This window comes from Schistocerca serialis, chromosome 1 (genome assembly GCF_023864345.2).
Source record: "Schistocerca serialis cubense isolate TAMUIC-IGC-003099 chromosome 1, iqSchSeri2.2, whole genome shotgun sequence".
NCBI classification, from domain to species: domain Eukaryota; kingdom Metazoa; phylum Arthropoda; class Insecta; order Orthoptera; family Acrididae; genus Schistocerca; species Schistocerca serialis.
Genome location: NC_064638.1, coordinates 1,092,965,254 through 1,092,989,372, shown reverse-complemented (window position 1 = coordinate 1,092,989,372; position 24,119 = coordinate 1,092,965,254). Strand labels below are relative to the sequence as shown.

The 24,119-nt window shown below is 38.3% G+C and overlaps 1 protein-coding gene across 2 annotated transcripts in view; it reads left to right on the top strand.

Moving 5' to 3' along the window:
• The window catches only part of LOC126416124 (traB domain-containing protein), a 107,279-nt gene that overhangs the window by 33,359 nt on the left and 49,801 nt on the right, over positions 1–24,119 (top strand). Inside the window, exons 1-3 of one of the 2 annotated variants that reach the window (XM_050083664.1) lie at positions 9,603–9,721; positions 11,298–11,521; positions 11,658–11,772. In XM_050083664.1, coding sequence (XP_049939621.1) covers positions 9,676–9,721; positions 11,298–11,521; positions 11,658–11,772 — 385 coding nt within the window. In that variant the 5' untranslated portion in view covers positions 9,603–9,675. Of the gene's footprint in view, positions 1–9,602; positions 9,722–11,297; positions 11,522–11,657; positions 11,773–24,119 lie in introns of those variants that run through there. The other variant, XM_050083653.1, reaches the window with a different exon arrangement.

Sequence of the window (24,119 nt, the reverse complement as noted above, 5' to 3'; positions counted from 1 at the left end):
TTGCTGTCTCTGACAGAATTACAATGTCATCAGCGAACCTCAAAGTTTTTATTTCTTCTCCATGTATTTTAATACCTACTCCAAACTTTTCTTCTGTTTCCTTTATTGCTTGCTCAATATACAGATTGAATAACATCGGGAATAGGCTACAACCCTGTCTCACTCCCTTCCCAACCACTGCTTCCCTTTCATACCCCTCGACTCTTTATAACTGCCATCTGCTTCCTGTATAAATTGTAAATAGCCTTTCGCTCCCTGTATTTTACCCCTGCCACCTTCAGAATTGAAAGAGAGTATTCCAATCAACATTGTCAAAAGCTTTCTCTAAGTGTACGAATGCTAGAAACGTAGGTATGCCTTTCCTTAATCTTTCTTCTAAGATAAGTCGTAGGGTCAGTATTGCCTCACGTGTTCCAACATTTCTACGAAATCCAAACTGATCTTCCCCGAGGTCGGCTTCTACCAGTTTTTCCATTTGTCTGTAAAGTATTCGCGTTAGTATTTTGCAGCTGTGATTAAACTGATAGTTTGGTAATTTTCACATCTGTCAACACCTGCTTTCTTTGGGATTGGTATTATTATATTCTTCTTGAAGTCTGAGGGTATTTCGCCTGTCTCATACATCTTGCTCACCAGACGGTAGAGTTTTGTCAGGACTGGCTCTCCCAAGGCTGTCAGTAGTTCTAATGGAATGTTGTCTACTCCGGGTGCTTGTTTTGACTCAGGTCTTTCAGTGCTCTGTCAAACTCTTCATGCAGTATCATATCTCCCATTTCATCTTCATCTACATCCTCTTCCATTTCCATAATATTGTCCTCAAGTATATCGCCCTTGTATAGACCCTCTATATACTCCTTCCACCTTTCTGCTTTCCCTTCTTTGCTTAGAACTAGGTTTCCGTCTGAGCTCTTGATATTCATACAAGTAGTTCTCTTTTCTCCAAAGGTCTCTTTAATTTTCCTGTAGACAGTATCTATCTTACCCCTAGTGAGATAAGCCTCCTCATCCTTACAATTGTCCTCTAGCCATGCCTGCTTAGCCATTTTGCACTTCCTGTCAATCTCATTTTTGAGACGTTTGTATTCCTTTTTGCCTGATTCATTTACTGCATTTTTATACTTTGTCCTTTCATCAATTAAATTCAATATTTCTTCTGTTATCCAAGGGTTTCTACTAGCCCTCGTCTTTTTACCTATTTGATCCTCTGCTGCCTTCACTATTTCATCCCTCAAAGCTACCCATTCTTCTTCTACTGTATTTCTTTCCCCCATTCCTGTGAATTGTTCCCTTGTTGTCTCCCTGAAACTCTGTACAACCTCTGGTTCTTTTAGTTTATCCAGATCCCATCTACTTAAATTCCCAACTTTTTGCAGTTTCTTCAGTTTTAATCTACAATTCATAACCGTAGATTGTGGTCAGAGTCCACATCTGCACCTGGAAATGTCTTACAATTTAAAACCTGGTTCCTAAATCTCTGTCTTACCATTATATAATCTATCTGATACCTTCTAGTATATCCAGGCTTCTTCCACGGATACAACCTTCTTTTATGAGTCTTGAACCAAGTGTTAGCTATGATGAAGTTATGCTCTGCACAAAATTCTACCAGGCAGCTTCCTCTTTCATTTCTTAGCCCCAATCCATATTCACCTACTATGTCTCCTTTTCTCCCTTTTCCTACTCTCGAATTCCAGTCACCCATGACTATTAAATTTCCGTCTCCCTTCACTACCTGAATAATCTCATCATACATTTCATCAAGTTCTTAATCATCTGCAGAGCTAGTTGGCATATAAACTTGTACTACTGTAGTAGGCATGGGCTTCGTGTCTATCTTGGCCACAATAATGCGTTCACTATGATGTTGGTAGTAGCTTACCCGCACTCCTATTTTTTTTATTCATTATTAAACCTACTCCTGCATTACCCCTATTTTATTTTGTATTTGTAACCCTGTATTCACCTGACCAGAAGTCTTGTTCCTCCTGCCACCGAACTTCACTAATTCCCACTATATGTAACTTTAACCTATCCATTTCCCTTTTTAAATTTTCTAACCTACCTGCCCGATTAAGGGATCTGACATTCCACGCTCCGATCTGTAGAATGCCAGTTTTCTTTCTCCTGATAACGACGTCCTCCTGAGTATTCCCCTCCCGGAGATCCAAATGGGGGACTATTTTACCTGTGGAATATTTTACCCAAGAGGAAGCCATCATCATTTAACCATACAGTAAAGCTGCATGCCCTCGGGAAGAATTGCGGCTATAGTTTCCCCTTGCTTTCAGCCGTTCGCAGTACCAGAACAGCAAGGCCGTTTCGGTTAGTGTTACAGGGGCATATCAGTCAATCATCCAGACCGTTGCCCCTGCAACTATTGAAAAGGCTGCTGCCCCTCTTCAGGAACCACACGTTTGTCTGGCCTCTCAACAGATACCCCTCCATTGTGGTTGCACCTACAGTACAGCTGTCTGTATCGTTGAGGCACGCAAGCCTCCCCACTAACGGCTAGGTCCATGGTTCATGTAGGGCCACACAAATCTGTCCGTCATCAGTTTGACGCTGGTGTTTATTCCTGGATGAGCCAGCCCATGGACGCTGCCAATAATTGCCATTGCACTTTCGTGGGTACGAAAGGTCTTGGTTTTCCCTGTGATACATCGCCCGAAACTCTCAGACGTTCACCAGCAGGTTGTCTTTGCCGCAGACATAACCCAGATGTACTGTCACAACGGAATTCGACGAGTTATTGGTCTGTATCTTGCGCAGCAGCTAGCTCCTTGTAGTCAGTAGCCCGAGAGATTGAATCCAACCGAGACAGGAAATCTGCCATGACGTTCTCAGTTCCTTTTATATGCTGCAGGTCAGTCGTGAATTGAGCGATGAATTCAAGTTGTCTAAATTGTCGTGGTGAGCAGGCATCCTTGTTCCTACTGAAGACGAAAGTAATCGGCTTGTGGTCTGTGAAAACCGTGAATGGCCTGACTTCCAATTGTGGCCGGAAATGTCCAACAGCTTCATAAATTGCCACCAATTCCTTATCGTAAGCACTCCATATCACTTGTGACAACGTAAGCTTACGGGAGAAGAAGCTCGGGGGCTTCCAGTGGCCTTCGACATGCTGGGGTAGAGCTGTGTCGGGGTCACTACTTTGGTCACTACTGCTTATCTATGTCCGCTGAAGAAATACAATGTAGTATTCAAGCAATAATTTTTTATTAACTAAAGCTTGAACACGAATCAATTGCACAACATGAGTCAATACAAAGAATACTTACAAAAATCAAAGAGTAAAACAGATTGTCCATTATTACTGCTATGCCACACAAGTCATCCAACCATAGATACTTAGTGCTATCTGTGCAAAGCCAGGGCAGGTCGATAGTTTCATTTGAGAAGGTACTCTACTTCAAATGACCTCTTCAGCAAGGGGTGTTAATCTCATTTTGTTGCCTTCACTTCTCTCTCTCATCTCCTGCATGGAATAAGTGTATGTCCTTGACTGTAGTTATTTCCAGTGATCCAACGTCTCTGACTGACGTGGGGCTGCAGATAGACAGTGACATAATGGTTGAAAACAAATCATCTTTTGGAAAGAAATTGTTATTTAGCTTCTTGTACTGTATTGGGCACTTAAAAGTTTAGTACCATTCAACACATACAAGGGATAATCAACACATTGACATCACTGTGCCCCAGTTCTGCAGTACACTGGTAGAGGAGCAAGACAGAATGGGGCAGGCAACTGATAAACTGGAGGTGGGCTGTGGTGCTATGTTTTGCCTCCTCTAGTGTGTGCTGCACTACCTTAGCATGGCTGCACTACCTTAGCATGGGAATTTCAGTGTGTACCAGAATGGAAAAAATGTACCTGCAGACAAACAAAATATTAAATTTTATGAGACTTTATTTTATGACTTCCCCTTGTAGAAGCAGACTTTTGATTGTGTCATATTAGCCTTGCATCATGTACTGTGGTGCAGTATAGCAACATTTTTAATCCTACCTGCTAGGCATAGATAAGTGTGTGGAAGACATTATACTGATGCAAATTCTACCCACCTCGTATTCCTTTCATCTGATAGTCTCGTAGAATAAATGATTGTGCCCGTGTTGCTACAATTAAAAAATTCTCAAGTTTACTGTATGCAGAACTTTTTCTTGGGCTATTGTAGTCACATGATAAGTTTGATCACAGGTAGACTTCACTTGCACAAAGACTGGTTCCTTTATCTTTAGTAGTATACTTCAATATGAGGAGAACAGCCTCAGCAAAAATCTTTTTTCCGAAATGGTATCGGATTATTGAGATGAATTCTGTGATTATGTTGACCTGTATGTTTTGTATATTTGTCTTTAGGTGTTGCACAAAGTGTCCTTTTTTTAAAAATATTTTTATGTTTTTGCTGCAGCAATAATATTGTGGTAGCCCATGTCTTTTGAGTATTATTGTATTCCCCAGTACTATTAATTAAGGATGTTACTGTTTGCTTGAACAGTAGGAGCCAGTCCAACCATCAAGAAAAACCAACTAACAAAAAGCCCAGAGACTTGTTAAGGGGATACGGAATCGGATTTTGGGTTAAAAAATCGAATTTTTTTTTATTGGCGTATTATATTCTGCCATGTTTCCTCTTTAAAATGACGTATCATACATAGCTCTACTACAATTATAACTATTTTATTTTTATATATTTGTGAGATCGGGTATTGCGCTTTAGTTATACACGTCTCTCGTGGCTGACCATGAACTTTTTGGCAGTACCTTTAAAGTGACATGAATTCAAATATCCCGGTTTCCAGCGACTATTTATACACTAGTTGCCCGAAAATGTTTCTCTCTGGTTTCCTCAAGTTACTCTTTGACTTTGTGGCGGGACTGTTTTGTAAACAGTGTGATATAAGAAAGTAGTTGTTGTTGAGTTATTTCGTATTTAGTGCTTCATTTTTCGCAGTGAAAATGCCTAGAGCTAAAGCAAAAGTATTTAAAAAGCGTGTGAACTGGCAAAAGAAAAGAAATAATGATTCATTAGCAAAGCAAAGCAGTTCATCATCATCACTGTTGGAAAATGTGAATCCACTTATTACTGATTTGCCGAACGAACTTACACCAAATGAAAACAGTGCTTCTCATAAAAAACTAAGAGATTTGGAAGAGAAATATAATTTACTTGATAGAGGGAATGAAGTTTTTGAACTCATTGATACGAATATATTGTGTGAAGCTCTTGAAAACAGTTTGTGCTGCAAAAAATGTCATGGAAACGTTTCTCTGAAAGTAGAATCCCATGTTGGCCTGGCTGCCCAGTTTAATTTAATATGCAGTGTTTGTAAATACAGCTGTAAGTTTCCAAGTTCGGTTTCAGTAACTGTAAATAATGGATACAAGAAAACTGAACTTTATAGTGTAAATATTAGGTTAGTTTATGGATTGCGAGCAATTGGTAAGGGCAAAGCAGCTGGTGATATGCTATGTGGTGTTCTAAATCTTCCAAGTGCACCTTCAAAGTTTGAAGCTTACAATTATGTACTAGGATCTGCAGTTGAAGATGTAGCACAGAAGTCAATGCAGGTTGCTGTGGAAGAAGCAGTGGAAGAAAATGACGGCAGTCGTGACCTCACAGTGGCGTTTGATGGCACGTGGCAGAAAAGGGGTCACACCTCCAACAATGGTGTTGTAACAGCAACTAGTGTTGATACTGGCAAGGTTATTGATGTTGCAATAATGTCTAAATACTGTAGGTGCACAGGCAGGCTGAAAAATGAACACAGTGATGACTGTATTGCTAATTATTATGGTAGTAGTGGTGGCATGGAGGTTGCTGGGGTGAAGAAAATTTTTCATCGCTCTTCACAGTGGTATAATGTTCGCTATGTCAAATATCTGGGAGATGGTGACTCTAAAGCATTCAAAGAAGTTTTGGAAAGCAAACCATATGGGAACAGTGTAAATATAAGCAAACTTGAATGTATAGGACATGTGCAGAAGAGAATGGGTGCCAGGCTGAGAAGGTTAAAATCAGTTATGAAAGGGAAAAAACTAGATGATGGGAAAACCTTGGATGGCAGAGGAAGATTGACTGATTCCATAATAGACCACATTCAGAACTGCTATGGCCTTGCAATCAGGCAAAATACAGGCAATCTTGAAGAAATGAGGAGAGCTATATGGGCTTTATATTTCCACACCGCATCCACGGATGAGCATCCACAACATGGTTTGTGCCCCAAAGGTGAAAACAGCTGGTGTAAATACAATAGGGGACTAACAACAGGAGAGAAATACATTCACCACCACAGTCTACCATCAGCCATCATGGCAGAAATAAAACCCATTTTCAGAGATCTGGCTGACAGAAGTCTTCTGATGAAATGTCTTCACGGAAAAACGCAGAACCCCAACGAGTGCTTGAATAGTGTGATATGGCATCGTCTCCCAAAAACAGTGTTTGTCGGAATTAATACACTACATTTTGGTGTGTATGATGCTGTGGCAACCTTCAATCTTGGAAATATAACTAAATGCCAGGTCCTTCAAAAGTTGGGTATGTGTGTTGGTTCCCGTACGGTACGTGCTATGTTCTTTTTAGATCAGCACAGACTAAGGCATGCTGATAATATAATCAAGACATTAGTGAAAAAAGCAAGACAGGTGCAGAGGGGTGCCAAAAGAAGACTTGAAGATGATTATGAAGACTGTGAAGGGGGTATTAGCTACGGATCAGGAATGTTTTAATCTTCTTTCTCCGTTTCCCGTAAGTTTACTTTTTACTTCATCTAGGAACATTATCTCAGGTACTGGTCAACCTAGAAGTCTGAAATTTTTATGACGTAGTGACATAGGTCCCTATTACATACTGAAACAACGATTTTTTAATTACTTGATTTACAAAAGACTTAGGGGTGATAGACTAGTAAAAAGCGATGGAAAAAATTTACTTAAAAATAAATGTACAATATCTCTGTAAGAAAATACTTTGACAATAAACTGTTGTTTCAGTATTGTTGTAACATATGAATGCACATACAGTAAAATTTTTACCTCTCTGTCTCCAGTAGTTTGTGAGAAAATGTTCCCTATAGTAGGCATATATTAACATTGCGGGGATAGGTGATTCCGTATCCCCTTAAATCACTGACTGTACCTTTTGTATAATTTCTCCTAAATATGTCATGAGAAGTGTCTACTTCCATAGTATCTAACCAGAGAATTTTTTTCACTTGAAGCATGTTATGTGGAAAATCTGATTTAAATTATGATAAATTGAAGCAGTTGTGATTCTCGAAACAGATCAATCCTTCAAAGTTGAATTATAGCTCCGAAATGTGTTGAACTAAAATAGAAAATTGAAATATTGATATTGAAGACTGATTTGAGGGAATACCTGGAAACAAAGTAATTGTTAATTGGGAATGAACTACTTCTTGTTTATGTTGTCCTGACAGTCAGACGCAAAACATAGACAACTGATGAGAGAGTGGAAGCACAGACAGAACAAGTTGCACTTCTGTCACACATTACTGGGCCTACACATATGCTTACTGCTTTGTCACAGCATAACATGACTGCAACTTCATAATGGCTGTTGTAGACATATGTAGTGGATTTTGAGATTGCCAATATTGACTGTCACAAAACACAGATAGCCTGTAGTGTAACATCTTCAGCCAGTCCAGAAATAGGGAGCCCTTGGTCAAGTTGCCGTTTACAAAAAGTATGTGTAACTAGATTTGCAGATCTTTGAAGGATCTATTGAAACTGCACCAAGACTCTGGTTTACATATTAGGAAGGCTAAAATGTTGCAACACGATGTATATTTTCATAAAATAGAATGGACTAACAAGAATAAAAGAAGTGCAGGATGTAGAATTAGAAAATCGTTCTGACGTATTTTGTAGTGCATCATAATTATTTATTCCTGCCGCTGAGTTTTGATATTCTATGCCTTTCACTTTCATATAAATTGTCTGGAGAAAATATTCTCCTGTCTATCAACTTCTGTTAAACCTGAAGACTTACAGGAAAAGGCACAAACTTAAGTAAATGAAATAGCTCCAGTAAGTTGTAGAACTGCTTAAAGCAATATCCAAACATCTGTTTGTGTAGTGTTACTGCTAAAATTTAAATGGCAGAAAGATATTTTTATTTGATATTATAACAATTTAATGAGTATCAGATTTTTTTTTACTTTATTTGTACTGAGTAGCATTGCTTCTGGTCGAATTTCAAGATTCGGCGTCAGTGAGAAGTACCTTATGGGTTTTGATGAGTGAGTTTGCAAGTGCCAAAATATGTGACATAAATGACTGAATCTTTTGATTGCATTGACTTACAACCTTAAATTTTTTACTCTGCCAAGGGGCCATAGAGTTTAGTACATGACATAAATTTGAACTTGATACACCAATCTACTTGAAAGAAAAAGAAGTCTTATAAGATGAACAGCCAGACAGGCAGCTAAAAATGACAAAAAAAAATATGTATTGTGTGATCTAATAACAAATTAAGAATTTTTTGATTTTTTCCTGTACTTGTACTGTGAAACCTTGCTGCTTGCCACACTGCACAATTCTAGGTCAACAGAAAGGACCCTATAGATTTGAATTTTCAAGTATCAAAGAGTTACAGATGCGAAAGTAGGGCACAAAAACTAAAAGTATCATTTAGCACACTCTCAGTAGTATCACAGTACTTTCAGTAACATGTACTATGAACTGTTCTGTGGCAACCACAAAAAATTTTAAATACAAGTTTCATTAATTTTTGTTAATTTTAACTCTCAGCATACTTTTTAAAGAAATATTAGCATGTAAGTAAAGCCCTAAAGCTGAAAATATTGTATATGACATCACTGGAAAAAGTGACATCTACTACTAATACTTCACTTCTTGTGTTAAGTTTAACTGAAAAATTTCTGGTCTCTGGTAGGAGACGTCATTAAAAACATTATTTTTTAAGAGTTTTAAAATATAAAAAACTAATTAGATTTCAGTATTTTCAAAATGTGTACCTAAAGTACTCCCCCCACCCTTTGTATTGCTAGGGTTAATCTAAACTGTACAGAAATTTCCTAGAACCTATGTCACCTAAATTTTTTTCCGTTAACCAATTTGTGGTAACAATCAGCATGTTTTCATTAATTTCTGAATAAGGTTTTGACCTGCAAAATTCTATATAATTAGAGAATACTGAAGAAAAATTAAATTTCGAAGGAGTGAAAAGTGAGAGATTGGTCAAGAACATAGGCCTACATCGGCCTTAGAAAGACACTGGCTAAGATAATGAAAGGATTCTGATATGACAGAAACTTTTGGTTCATACTCTTGAAAAGAAATAGATATTGTCTAGGTTATTCTGTATCAATTCAGAAGTAATCCAGTAACATAATTAGAACTCTCTCTCTCTCTCTCTCTCTCTCTCTCTCTCTCTCTCTCTTTCTCGTATGCAAAAGTTTGACCTAATCTACATAATGTTTAAATATTACCTTGTGGTGAAGCTTCCAAACATAATAGTTGACTGAGTGTAGGCAAACCACGCAGAAATACAAGCTCATGGCTGTGAGATAGGTGTAAGCTGTTTAGAAGTTGTAAGGCTTCCATGGCTTAACTGGGATACCTGCATACGTTTTACTGAATGTAGTGGCGAGCTCACTTTTCTCTTTAATCCAGCAAAGATGCCACTGGTGCTTAGAAAGAGAAGAGCAAAATTTCATACCAAGGGTAAAAAGTATAATTAAAGTATTAATTTATGTACTGAATGTAGTTTTCACCCTGTATGGTATTAGAAGTCTATTGTAAATTTCAGAAAACTATGTGAAAGTAATGTATTAACGAAGTTGTTTTTTAAACAAAAAATAAAAAAGGCTGTCTGTACAGTTAGTTGGTGTATTTCCGTCACAACCTTTTGTTTAAGAATATCCAACATTTCCAAAAATAGTTTCAGGTAAACTGGAACCAGCTTAAGAATAGTGTAGTATTTTTATTTCTGCTGCATATCAACTTCCTCTGTACCCCATGTGTCCAAGCATATAGCAAGAATTCATTACCACATATCCTTGTAGCACTTCTTCTTGGTATGTTTGCTTTCAAGACCAGATTGGCCTTTGGAATACACAGCATGTTATTTGACTGTACTTGTCAAGAATATATTACTTATCTTGGTGCATTTGATACATGGGATGACCTAGATGCGACAGTAAATCATCATGAAATAGCAATTTTCAATCCATGCCCAGTACATGCTATTACTATGTCATTTGCAGTGGATATTTTGCCACAAAGTGAATGTATTTCTTCTGGAACAGATCTTAAGCTGTACATAAGCCTTTCTCTGACTATCTGTTATTCTGCAAAATGATTCGAAGGAACATAATCATGGACTTTGTAAGAAAGTTGGGGGTGGAGGGGGAGGGGTTGGCAGCAGCAGAGTGAGACTTTACGTTGCCCTTCCAGATGTTCTGAGGTAGATAGAATGGCTGTGAAAGCCAGAGATTCTTTTTGTGCCCTAATCTAGCGCATTGATTCAGTAGGTCTCGTTCCCCAGAAGTGAATCATTTCAGTATGCATTGTAGAGCCAAAATGATTGTAGCACACAGTTCACCAAGTAAAAGAAAACTATAAGATTACCTGCTCCCATCCATATACAGTTTCGGATTATTCATAAAGTGAATGAGCTGAGAATGGGAAATGTTATCTATTCTTTGGTAAGTATTTCAGTGATGATAAATAGAGAAAATGGATGGTGTTTTGGTTTTCATTGTGAGTATTGCCACCATTTGTCTTTATGTAGACAAATTTGACAAAAAATCATATACTTTCATTTTGTTAGATTGATTACAAAATGAAGTATGAGGGTAATGGTATTTCAATGGTTCGTAGAGTTTGGCCAGTTGAATAATAGTCTTGAGAGTTACAGAGAAATGTAGCATTATAATTACATGAAATTATTTTGTTATATTAACACCAAGAATTTTATTAAAAGAATTGTTGTAAGTGATGATTAACGTGCTGAAGTTTAACTTTCTGTCAATAAGATTTTAAACCAAAGAGAGACAGTAATAAGCTCAAAAAGAAGTAATGTATTTGCATGAACAGTGGGCTCTTGTTTTTTTAGGAGAAGTACAAACCAATGATGCAGGGTAGTGATTTCATCCATCTTTGTTTTGAAGCTGCTCAGATGATTATTTTACAGCCTCTTTAATGTACTCGGGCGAATTTTGTCAACTATATATGACTACTGCAGCTGTCTTTCTTACCTTAAAATGATGACAAGCTAATTTTTGATAATCATTTGCAGAAGAGAGTGTAGCATCTGGACTGGAATCAGATATAGAAGACAATGATTCTGATTTGGACACTAAGAAAATACCAATACTTCCAACATCTCTATCAGCATATGACACGTCCATTGACAAAAATCTGCCTGATACAGTAACATTATTGACAACACCTGCTGGCGCCAAAGTATATCTGATTGGCACTGCACACTTCAGTGTGGAAAGTCAGGAAGATGTCTCGAAGGTAAACTACATCTTCTGTGAAATTCAATCTCTCTTTTTTTCTGTCCTTGTCATAATTATCAGAATATGTTACAGTTACACATTTCACTGTTAATTTGTTTTAATTTTTGGCTAATAAGGATTTGTTTATACTGTAGATAATAAGAGCTGTGCAGCCCCACATCGTTCTAGTGGAATTATGTAGAGCACGTGTCAATATTTTACAGTTGGATGAGAAGACTATTTTAGAAGAAGCTAAAAATATAAATTTTGGTAAGATATTCTTTTCCGCAGTATGCAGGACTTTACTATTACTGTGGAAAACACTTTCCAAAAATTACTCTTATTCTTTTTTTCCCTTCATAAATTAATACACTCACCCTAGATTAAATGCTTTTCGTCTTTCTTCTTTAAAACTGGGGGTGGTGATCTAAATATTCTCTGTAATTGTGATGCCAGAATCCATCTGCAACCATTTATGCACAGAAGTAACTGACAAATAAAAGTAAGTATCAGATGTGCAGAATTTTCTGCATTTACAGTTTTAAAAGTGTATAAAGTTGACACATTGTGTACACACCTCCAATTGTGAATCATAGTGGGGCAGTATCTCACTGTTCTGGAAGGGTGTTCACATGTTTGCAAAGCTTTCCCAGTGCTTTAAAAGTAGTTTTGTGCCTTAAAATATTTATGAAGTTGGCACAATTCAAATTCTGCTTCTACTTATACTGAGATTGTTAAATTGCCTGCTGTACCTTCTAGAGATTGTTAAATTGCTTGCTGTACCATCTTTGAAAGTGAAGGTAATTGTTCTTAAAGACAAATGTAACATTGCTTTTCTTTTCTTTTAGAGATTGTTAAATTGCTTGCTGTACCATCTTTGAAAGTGAAGGTAATTGTTCTTAAAGACAAATGTAATATTGCTTTTCTTTTCTTTTTCTTGTTTTTATGCTTAAGTACATGCAACTATATAAAATTTCTTTGAATTGTTTTTCTTCTTTGTCCAAACATCATAATTAAACAGTGGAAAATCCAGGATGGAATGTAACAGTATTATGAAACAGATAGTTGCTACTCACCACATAGTGGAGATGCTGAGTCGGAGTTATAGAAACAACAAAAAGGCTGTCAAAAGTGAGCTTCCAGCCAACAAGGTCTATGTTGAAAATAGACAACAAAACACACACACACACACACACACACACACACACACACACACACACACACACACTGGCAGCCAGCTGAGGCCAAACTGCCTTCTGGCAGTCAGTTAGTCAGAAGGCACTCTGGCTTCAGCTGCCGCAGATTGCGGTCAGGTGTGTGTGTGTGTGTGTGTGTGTGTGTGTGTGTGTGTGTGTGTGTGTGTATTATCAACAAAGGCCTTGTTGGCTGAAAGCTCACTTCCGACAGTCTTTTTGTTGTGCCTATCTGCAACTCAGCATCTCTACTATATGGTGAGTAGCAACTATCCTTTTCGAGATATAAATGCTATTGTTTTTAATGTACACAATGACATGAAGTGTTTAGTGAAATCATGTGGTTATAAACACAAATTATTGACTGTAATAAATACTCACAAGGAGGGGATTAAAACAATTTTAAAATAGTTCGACCCGTCTTCTTTCAAAGAAGGAAGGAAAAAAATGTTACTGGATAGAAGATAAATGACTCAGTCCAACAAATTGTTTTGCAACAACCAGAAAAGGCACTGTTATAGGGTTTCCTCATGTAATAACTGTTTGAAAGGCTCTCGGGTATAATGTTGTATGCTGTTGTGGAAACTACACAGTTTTTCAGCAAATAAGTAGTTCATCATCTTCAGGTCCTTGTATGTACCAGCTCTTTGTATGTACCAAAACATGTTGTGCTTGGTTGGAATGAACTCAGCGACAGATCTAAAGTGTACAGTGACAACTATTACGTGTGCAACAACGAGGATGCAGTGGGAATGCATTTACATCGATTGGATGAACGTTATAGAAACAATCACTCGAAACCGACGTTTCACGTCAATTAATCTGTAAAAATCACACCAAATGTAGAAAGAAAGCGTGTAAACCGTCTGATGATGAATCGCAACGATTCGAAACCGGTAACGGTTTCCTTTGAATAAAGGAACTCAAAGTAAATTTGTGGCTGGTTGCTGTCCTAACACGATCAACATTTGTCTTCAAAAACAGCCACGGTCTCCAACATGTCATCATATGACAAAATTGTTTATTTATTTATTTAAACAGCGCCATTACTAGTTTCGAACAGAGGGGCTCATCACCAGACGGCTAGTTCACGTTTTACATTAGATTTTGCCTTTTGTTTCCCCAACTGATGAAATTTCCTCAGGGTGGTGGTGCCCTACAACCGAAACAAGATGTGAGACAACGTCTTTTTAACTGTATTTGTGCCTCACAACAATTTTAAGTGACATAAACAAATTATTATTATTATTATTATTATTATTTCTTCTTTCTTGTCTCAGACGTTATGTCTGGTCGAAAATGGAAAGTGACGCGGACCTTGATCAAGCGTGACTTCCTTTTAACTGTTTGGTATATGTTATATTGCATTTAGGAACTATCGGGTAGTTGAACATGTATCAGTAATTACAGATTTCTGTAGTTGTATATATACGTTTGGATGTACATCTACATCTACATCTACATCTATACTCCGCGAGCCACCTTACGGTGTGTGGCGGAGGGTACTTATTGTACCACTATCTGATCCCCCCTTCCCTGTTCCATTCACGAATTGTGCGTGGGAAGAACGACTGCTTGTAAGTCTCCGTATTTGCTCTAATTTCTCGGATCTTTTCGTTGTGATCATTACGCGAGATATATGTGGGCGGTAGTAATATGTTGCCCATCTCTTCCCGGAATGTGCTCTCTCGTAATTTCGATAATAAACCTCTCCGTATTGCGTAACGCCTTTCTTGAAGTGTCCGCCACTGGAGCTTGTTCAGCATCTCCGTAACGCTCTCGCGCTGACTAAATGTCCCCATGACGAATCGCGCTGCTTTTCGCTGGATCATGTCTATCTCTTCTATTAATCCAACCTGGTAAGGGTCCCATACTGATGAGCAATACTCAAGAATCGGACGAACAAGCGTTTTGTAAGCTACTTCTTTCGTCGATGAGTCACATTTTCTTAGAATTCTTCCTATGAATCTCAACCTGGCGCCTGCTTTTCCCACTATTTGTTTTATGTGATCATTCCACTTCAGATCGCTCCGGATAGTAACTCCTAGGTATTTTACGGTCGTTACCGCTTCCAATGATTTACCACCTATGGCATAATCGTACTGGAATGGATTTCTGCCCCTATGTATGCGCATTATATTACATTTATCTACGTTTAGGGAAAGCTGCCAGCTGTCGCACCATGCATTAATCCTCTGCAGGTCCTCCTGGAGTACGTACGAGTCTTCTGATGTTGCTACTTTCTTGTAGACAACCGTGTCATCTGCAAATAGCCTCACGGAGCTACCGATGTTGTCAACTAAGTCATTTATGTATATTGTAAACAATAAAGGTCCTATCACGCTTCCCTGTGGTACTCCCGAAATTACCTCTACATCTGCAGATTTTGAACCGTTAAGAATGACATGTTGTGTTCTTTCTTCTAGGAAATCCTGAATCCAATCACAAATCTGGTCCGATATTCCGTAAGCTCGTATTTTTTTCACTAAACGTAAGTGCGGAACCGTATCAAATGCCTTCCTGAAGTCCAGGAATACGGCATCAATCTGCTCGCCAGTGTCTACGGCACTGTGAATTTCTTGGGCAAATAGGGCGAGCTGAGTTTCACATGATCTCTGTTTGCGGAATCCATGTTGGTTATGATGAAGGAGATTTGTATTATCTAAGAACGTCATAATACGAGAACACAAAACATGTTCCATTATTCTACAACAGATTGACGTAAGCGAAATAGGCCTATAATTATTCGCATCTGATTTATGACCCTTCTTGAAAATGGGAACGACCTGCGCTTTCTTCCAGTCGCTAGGTACTTTACGTTCTTCCAGCGATCTACGATAAATTGCTGATAGAAAGGGGGCAAGTTCTTTAGCATAATCACTGTAGAATCTTAAGGGTATCTCGTCTGGTCCGGATGCTTTTCCGCTACTAAGTGATAGCAGTTGTTTTTCAATTCCGATATCGTTTATTTCAATATTTTCCATTTTGGCGTCCGTGCGACGGCTGAAGTCAGGGACCGTGTTACGATTTTCCGCAGTGAAACAGTTTCGGAACACTGAATTCAGTATTTCTGCCTTTCTTCGGTCGTCCTCTGTTTCGGTGCCATCGTGGTCAACGAGTGACTGAATAGGGGATTTAGATCCGCTTACCGATTTTACATATGACCAAAACTTTTTAGGGTTCTTGTTTAGATTGTTTGCCAATGTTTTATGTTCGAATTCGTTGAATGCTTCTCTCATTGCTCTCTTTACGCTCTTTTTCGCTTCGTTCAGCTTTTCCTTATCAGCTATGATTCGACTACTCTTAAACCTATGATGAAGCTTTCTTTGTTTCCGTAGTACCTTTTGTACATGATTGTTATACCACGGTGGATCTTTCCCCTCGCTTTGGACCTTAGTCGGTACGAACTTATCTAAGGCGTACTGGATGATGTTTCTGATTTTTTTCCATTTTAGTTCCACATCCTCTTCCTCAGAAATGAACGTTTGATGGTGGTCACTCAGATATTCTGCGATTTGTGCCCTATCACTCTTGTTAAGCAAATATATTTTCCTTCCTTTCTTTGCATTTCTTATTACACTTGTAGTCATTGATGCAACCACTGACTTATGATCACTGATACCCTCTTCTACATTCACGGAGTCGAAAAGTTCCGGTCTATTTGTTGCTATGAGGTCTAAAACGTTAGCTTCACGAGTTGGTTCTCTAACTATCTGCTCGAAGTAATTCTCGGACAAGGCAGTCAGGATAATGTCACAAGAGTCTCTGTCCCTGGCTCCAGTTCTGATTGTGTGACTATCCCATTCTATACCTGGTAGATTGAAGTCTCCCCCTATTACAATAGTATGATCACGAAACTTCTTCACGACGTTCTGCAGGTTCTCTCTGAGGCGCTCAACTACTACGGTTGCTGATGCAGGTGGTCTATAAAAGCATCCGACTATCATATCTGACCCACCTTTGGTACTTAACTTAACCCAGATTATTTCACATTCGCATTCGCTAATAACTTCACTGGATATTATTGAATTCTTTACTGCTATAAATACTCCTCCACCATTGGCGTTTATCCTATCCTTGCGGTATATATTCCATTCTGTGTCTAGGATTTCGTTACTGTTCACTTCCGGTTTTAACCAACTTTCCGTTCCTAATACTATATGCGCACTATATCCTTCAATAAGAGATACTAACTCAGGAACCTTGCCCTGGATACTCCTGCAGTTTACCAATATTACGTTAACTTTTCCTGTTTTTGGTCTCTGAGGACGGACGTTCTTTATCAACGATGATAATGTCCTCTCTGGTAAGCCGTCAGGTATTTTATCGTTTCGCCCAAGGGGGGGTCCCTCTAACCTAAAAAACCCCCGTGTGCACGCCACACGTACTCTGCTACCCTAGTAGCTGCTTCCGGTGTGTAGTGCACGCCTGACCTGTCTAGGGGGGCCCTACAGTTCTCCACCCAATAATGGAGGTCGATGAATTTGCAACCATTATAGTCGCAGAGTCGTCTGAGCCTCTGGTTTAGACCCTCCACACGGCTCCAAACCAGAGGACCGCGATCGACTCTGGGCACTATGCTGCAGATATTAAGCTCAGCTTGCACTCCGCGTGCGATGCTGGTTGTCTTCACCAAATCAGCCAGCCGCCGGAAGGAACCAAGGATGGCCTCAGAACCCAAGCGGCAGGCGTCATTCGTTCCGACATGTGCTACTATATGCAGCCGGTCACACCCAGTGCGTTCAATAGCTGCCGGAAGGGCCTCCTCCACATTACAGACGAGACCCCCCAGCAAGCACACCGAGTGCACACTGGCATTCTTCCCCGACCTACCCGCTATTTTCCTGAGGGGCTCCATAACTCGCCTAACGTTGGAGCTCCCTATAACTAATAGGCCCGCCCTCTGTGACTGTCGGGACCTTGCCGGAGAATGGGCCACTGGCCCAACAGGCGAGGCATCCTGTGGTGGCTCGGAAACGATGTCATCACCACTAGGAAGCACCCCGTACCTGTTGGAAAGGGGTAAGGCAGCTGCCACGCGGCCAGATCCCACCTTTGCCTTTCGGCCAGGCACGCGCGAGCCCACCACTGTCCGCCATTCACCCTGGAGTGATGGCTGACCGGTAAGATGCTCACTGCCGGAAGACGCAGCGACATCAGGGGTTCCATGTGATTCCAAGGCCACCGAAGTAGGCATAGGTCTCACCACAGTTGCCCCAACGCCACTACGAGCCGACGCCTGCGCCTCGAGCTCGATGAGCCTAACAGAGAAAGCCTCCACCTGCCCCCGAAGAGTGGCCAATTCTCCTTGCGTCCGCTCACAACAACCACAGTCCCCACACATGACTATGTTTACCCTACTCTATACGGTGACAAATTCCCAAGATAATCTTCTGATGAGCTACTCTGATAATCAAGAAACAACTCACTGAAATACGAGACGCGAAAACTACGCTAGGTTTTCCCAGAAAAACTATTTAAAAGCTAAGCGCAGCAAATAAGTACAAAATCGCTTTATACAAACAGTACTCGCTGCTGCTGGTGCTCTCGCTCTGGCTGTCACAAGACAACTGCTGATTCAAGTGACTAGTGGCTAACGGCCGCGAAACAAACAAAAGACGGTTTTAGGGCACTTTCTGTTCTAAACGATCAAGAAAACACTAAGAAATCTAACACGAAAACTACGTAAAGTTTTATCAAGAACTGTTAGTTACTATGCAGAGCAGATAAACACAAATAGAATCCCTTCCTTAGTGGAAGGTCGTAAACAAAATGCAAAATAAACGCATTATACAAACAGTACTCGCTGCTGCTGGTGCTCTCGCTCTGGCTGTCACAAGACAGCTGTATTGCGTTGATGTACTGGTGGATATTGTGTGGTATGACTCCTGTAGTTGATAGTATAATTGGTATAATGTCAACTTTATCCTGATGCCACATGTCCTTGACTTCCTCAGCCAGTTGGATGTATTTTTCAATTTTTTCTCCTGTTTTCTTCTGTATATTTGTTGTATTGGGTATGGATATTTCGATTAGTTGTGTTGATTTCTTCTTTTTATTGGTGAGTATGATGTCAGGTTTGTTATGTGGTGTTGTTTTATCTGTTATAATGATTCTGTTCCAGTATAATTTGTATTCATCATTTTCCAGTACATTTTGTGGTGCATACTTGTATGTGGGAACATGTTTTATTAGTTTATGTTGTATGGCAAGTTGTTGATGTCTTATTTTTGCTACATTGTCGTGTCTTCTGGGGTATTCTGTATTTGCTAGTATTGTACATCCACTTGTTATGTGATCTACTGTTTCTATTTGTTGTTTGCAAAGTCTGCATTTATCTGTTGTGGTATTGGGATCTTTAATAATATGCTTTGTGTAACATCTGGTGTTTATTGTTTGATCCTGTATTGCAATCATGAATCCTTCCCTCTCACTGTATATATTGCCTTTTGTTAGCCATGTGTTGGCTAACAAAAGATGTGTTAGATGATACGGGTGCTTGCCATGTAGTGTTTTCTTTTTCCAATTTACTTTCTTTGTATCTGTTGATGTTATGTGATCTAAAGGGTTGTAGAAGTGGTTATGAAATTGCAATGGTGTAGCCGATGTATTTATATGATTGATTGCTTTGTGTATTTTGCTAGTTTCTGCTCGTTCTAGAAAGAATTTTCTTAAGGGGCTCCGGAACGCCCTATACTTGCAATGTTAAAATAACGCTTATAAATTCATCTTTCCTCACAAAGTATTTGAGGTAGGAAGTTGAACTTTTTACAGATTATTTATTGGAATATGGGCTACAACTTAACACAGGGATTTTACAAAATTTTAGTTCAGTTATTAAAGATGATTTTTTTTTCAATTGTAATGAAAATTCACAACATTTTTTTGCAATTTTTTATTTATATATTCAAAAATATACAGTTTTTTGGAAAAAGGCTGTGTTAAATTATGCAGAAGATACTGTGTAACATTTACTGAAAGTTTGAAACAAATATGTTTGGAAGATCCTTAGAAAACATGTAATTAGTATGAGAAAATAAGTTTTGGGAATCGAGCGACAAAGATTGGATTAACTTTTTAGTGCATTCCAGGTCCATAGGATGGATTATCTTCATCCTCTGCAAACTCCTCCTCCAGCTTCCTCTTGTTCCTCCTCCTGTTTACTCTTGCTTGTATTTCTAGACTCTTTACAGCCCTGTCTGCAGCTCGAAGGCGTTCCTTGTCTAAAGCAAGCATCGCTCGTTGTTGTGTTCATAGATTTTGCTACCATTTTCTTCAGTTGCAGTTACTGCAACACTGTTCCAAAAGGTGGTCATGTATGAACACTTATCACATTTCAGTTGTATTTCACTAGCAAGTCCTACGTGCTTTATTATGGAGAGTTCCAGACCAACTTCACTACAATGAATACATCTTACACAGTTTGAAAAAATTCCTTTGAGAACCGACATATCAAATATTTCATTCACATCCGATTCGCCCATAAAACATTCATAGTTTTCACTCATTGAACCAAGCTTCTTCTGTGAAGTATTTTCTTTCCCACTTTGACTGCTATGGGCAGGTGTACTTGAGAGGTTAGGTTCACTCACTTGGTTATCGTCTTTATTGTTTACAGTAATAACACATACCTTTGGCTTTCCAACATTTCTCCTTTTCTTAAAAGCCTTCAGAGGATTTCTAATAACTTTACTTTTACTCATTATTATACTTCAACAAAACAGAGACTCAAGAAACAGAATTAATTACGAATATTTTCGAGATAACGACAGAGTAAATAAACATGAAACAATCGACAATCACACCAGCGATATATATTCAACCATCACAGGTTAGCCACAACACATACTTTATCTCACATCACTAAAATGTACCTGATGAACACGGACGTTAATAATAACACCATTTGACAGCAGTTTAACAGTGCCACAGTGGGTCACGCCCATGTAGAACACATTTCAAAAAAAATTTAAAAATAGTTGTAGTCTTCGGAATTGAATAAATTATATATCTATTAAAAGGTAATAGTCTGCAGATTTAGAAAACGCAAAAAAGTAAAAATTGAACTTTTCATGATTTTGAGCCTTTCCAGAGCCCCTTAAATTTTCTACCTGTCCATAATGTAGGTTTTTTATGTCGATAAATCCCCTTCCTTTCTGCTTAATGTGAATCTTTCTGTTGCTGAATGTGTGTGATGTATTCTATATTTGTGGCATTGTGATCGTGTAAGTGTATTGAGTGCTTCTAGGTCTGTGTTACTCCATTTCACTATTCCAAATGAGTAGGTCAATATTGGTATAGCATAAGTATTTGTAGCTTTTGTCTTGTTTCTTGCTGTCAATTCTGTTTTCAGTATTTTTGTTAGTCTTTGTCTATATTTTTCTTTTAGTTCTACTTTAATATTTGTATTGTCTATTCTTATTTTTTGTCTGTATCCTAGATATGTATAGGCATCTGTTTTTTCCATCGCTTCTATGCAGTCGCTGTGGTTATCCAATATGTAATCTTCTTGTTTAGTGTGTGTTCCCTTGACTATACTATTTTTCTTACATTTGACTGTTCCAAAAGCCATATTTATATCATTGCTGAATACTTCTGTTATCTTTAGTAATTGGTTGAGTTGTTGATTTGTTGCTGCCAGTAGTTTTAGATATATAGCAAATGTGTGATATTGTATCCATAATTTGTATTGTTTAGCATGTTGGATAGTGGGTTCAGAGCAAGGCAGAACCAGAAAGGACTTAATGAGGCCCCTTGGTATATTCCACGCTTAATCTGTATTGGCTGTGATGTGATATTATTTGAATTTGTTTGGATATGAAGTGTGGTTTTCCAATTTTTCATTGCTATGTTTAGGAACTGTATCAATTTAGGATCTACTTTGTATATTTCCAATACTTGTAGTAACCATGAATGGGGTACACTATCAAAAGCTTTTTGGGAATCAATGTATGCGTAGTGTAGCGACCTTTGTTTAGCTTTAACTTGATATGTCACTTCTGCATCTGTTATCAGTTGCTCTTTACATTCTCATGCTCCTTTGCAGCAGCCTTTTTGTTCTTCATTTATAATTTTGTTCTGTGTTGTATGTGTCATTAATTTCTGTGTAATGACTGAAGTTAATATTTTGTATATTGTTGGTAGGCATGTTATGGGGCGATATTTAGCTGGGTTTACTGTGTCTGCTTGATCTTTAGGTTTCAGATAGGTTATTCCATGTGTAAGTGTATCAGGGAATGTGTATGGGTCTGCAATGTAACTGTTAAATAATTTAGTTAGATGTGAATGTGTTAGGTGAACTTCTTTAGCCAGAAATTTGCTATTTTATCTTTTCCAGGGGCTTTCCAATTGTGGGTAGAATTAATTGCTGGGGTGACTTCATGTTGCAAAATTACCACTTCAGGCATTTGTGGTATCATCTTGTATGTGTCTGTTTCTGCTTGTATCCACCGTGCACGTCTGTTATGTTGTACCGGGTTTGACCATATGTTGCTCCAGAAGTGTTCCATGTCTGTTATGTTTGGTGGATTGTCTATTTTAATGTGTGTGTTATCTATTGTCTGGTAAAATCTCTTTTGGTTTGTGTTGAATGTTTGGTTTTGTTTCCTTCTATTTTCACTTTTTTGGTATCTTCTAAGTCGTTTGGCCAATGCTTGTAATTTCTGCTTCTTTTCATCTAATTGCTCTATCGCTTCTTGTTGTGAGATTTTATCTAACCTTTTTCATTTTTTGTCTGATATTTCATTTCTTATAAATTGTGTTAGCTGTCCGATGGCTTTTCTCAGTTTTTCTATTCTGATCTGTAGCCTGTGTTGCATTGCTGGTTTTGTGGGTTTCTTGTGTGTGTTGGTTGGTTCTGATCTCTGCCTAGTGTGTATATTTAGTGTAATGAGTGCTCCTATATAAACCAGTAATTGTAACTCTTCCATAGTTGTATTTTCATTTATTTTTTTGTGTATGATTGTGTTGATATTTGTTATTGTTGTTTCGACTTGTGGGTTATTTGGTGGTCTATGCAAGAATGGTCTAATGTGTCTTTGTATTCTATATACGTCAGCTGAAATTTTTCTTCTATATCTAACATGTGTGTCACTTCGTGTTCTATTTGTGCTTGTTCTGGTGGCTGTCATAAGATTTCGTTTTCCTCTGATTGTTTAATTGATGCGTGTTGTTCTTGGTTTGTTTGCTCTGGGATGTTTGAGTCAATTACTGTATTTTCTTCTTCTGACTGTACATTATTTTGTTCCAGTATTTGTTGTACTTGTTGTTTTATGTTTTCTAATTCTGACTGGGGTATCCTGTTATTTTTGATTATTACACGGATCTGATCAGCTAGTCTTTGTTCTGTTAAAAATTTTAATTCTGGGTATCTGGTAATAAATGTTGTGTATACTTGTGATCTGTATCCAGTTGTGTTGGTTCCTAAGTTTGTTGCCTGGTAATAACAGAACATGAGGTGTCGGTTAACTTCATCTGACCATCTCATCCTCTGTCTTTGTTTTCCTTCTAGGGTGGTTGCAGGAATCATGTCCTGCAAAACACCTCTATTTGGATTTAAATCATTTTCTGTGTGGCTAGCAGTGTCGTTATCATTGTGGACGGGCAAAGGGTTCAAGCGTTGTCCCCGACCATGACAGCGCTTGTCTGAGGCTTCATTAGTTCTGTCCTGAACCAACTAATCACACTAAAAGTGTGGTTAGCCCTATTAGTGGTTTGTTCTTTTCGTCGCCTTTTACGACTGGCAGAACATACCGGAGGCCTACTCTTTTCCCGGGCCTCCACGGGGATTATTATTATTATTATTATTATTATTATTATTATTATTATTATTATTATTATTATAATTAAAGGGAAGATGTTTTGGTTACTTACGATGAAGAATCTGTGCCGTTATGTTCCAGTGCAGGCTGCTTATCATCTTGCAGCAGTGAAAACTGTATAATGCAATTTTTTGTGTATAAATATGCAGATAATGTAATGCACCACTCACACACTAAGAGGTTTCATCACATGGAGGTATGTATAGAAAGATGGTGATAATACAACCATAAAAATGCCAAAACTTCCACTCTCAGGGTTATTTCATTATGTACATGTATGTGACAGTAGAAATTTACAAATTGCTAATGTTACATTACTTATTATTTACATTGAAAGATAACTGCTTAAAATTAAGATAAACAAATAAAGCAGTCAGTTATAAAGTGTTAGTGTAGTGATATTATGTAAATATTAGGGTATACATTGGAACAAAAGTAAATGATAAGGGCAAGATGCACGTAAATAATAATTACAACTGTGAACATATTATGGCAAACATTGGGAGCACAGTAAATGGGTTGGAATGGATGTACATATATAAATATTTCTATGGTGGACATTTTATGTTTTTCTTTCTTCTTTATAATTAATTGGAAAGCAGGT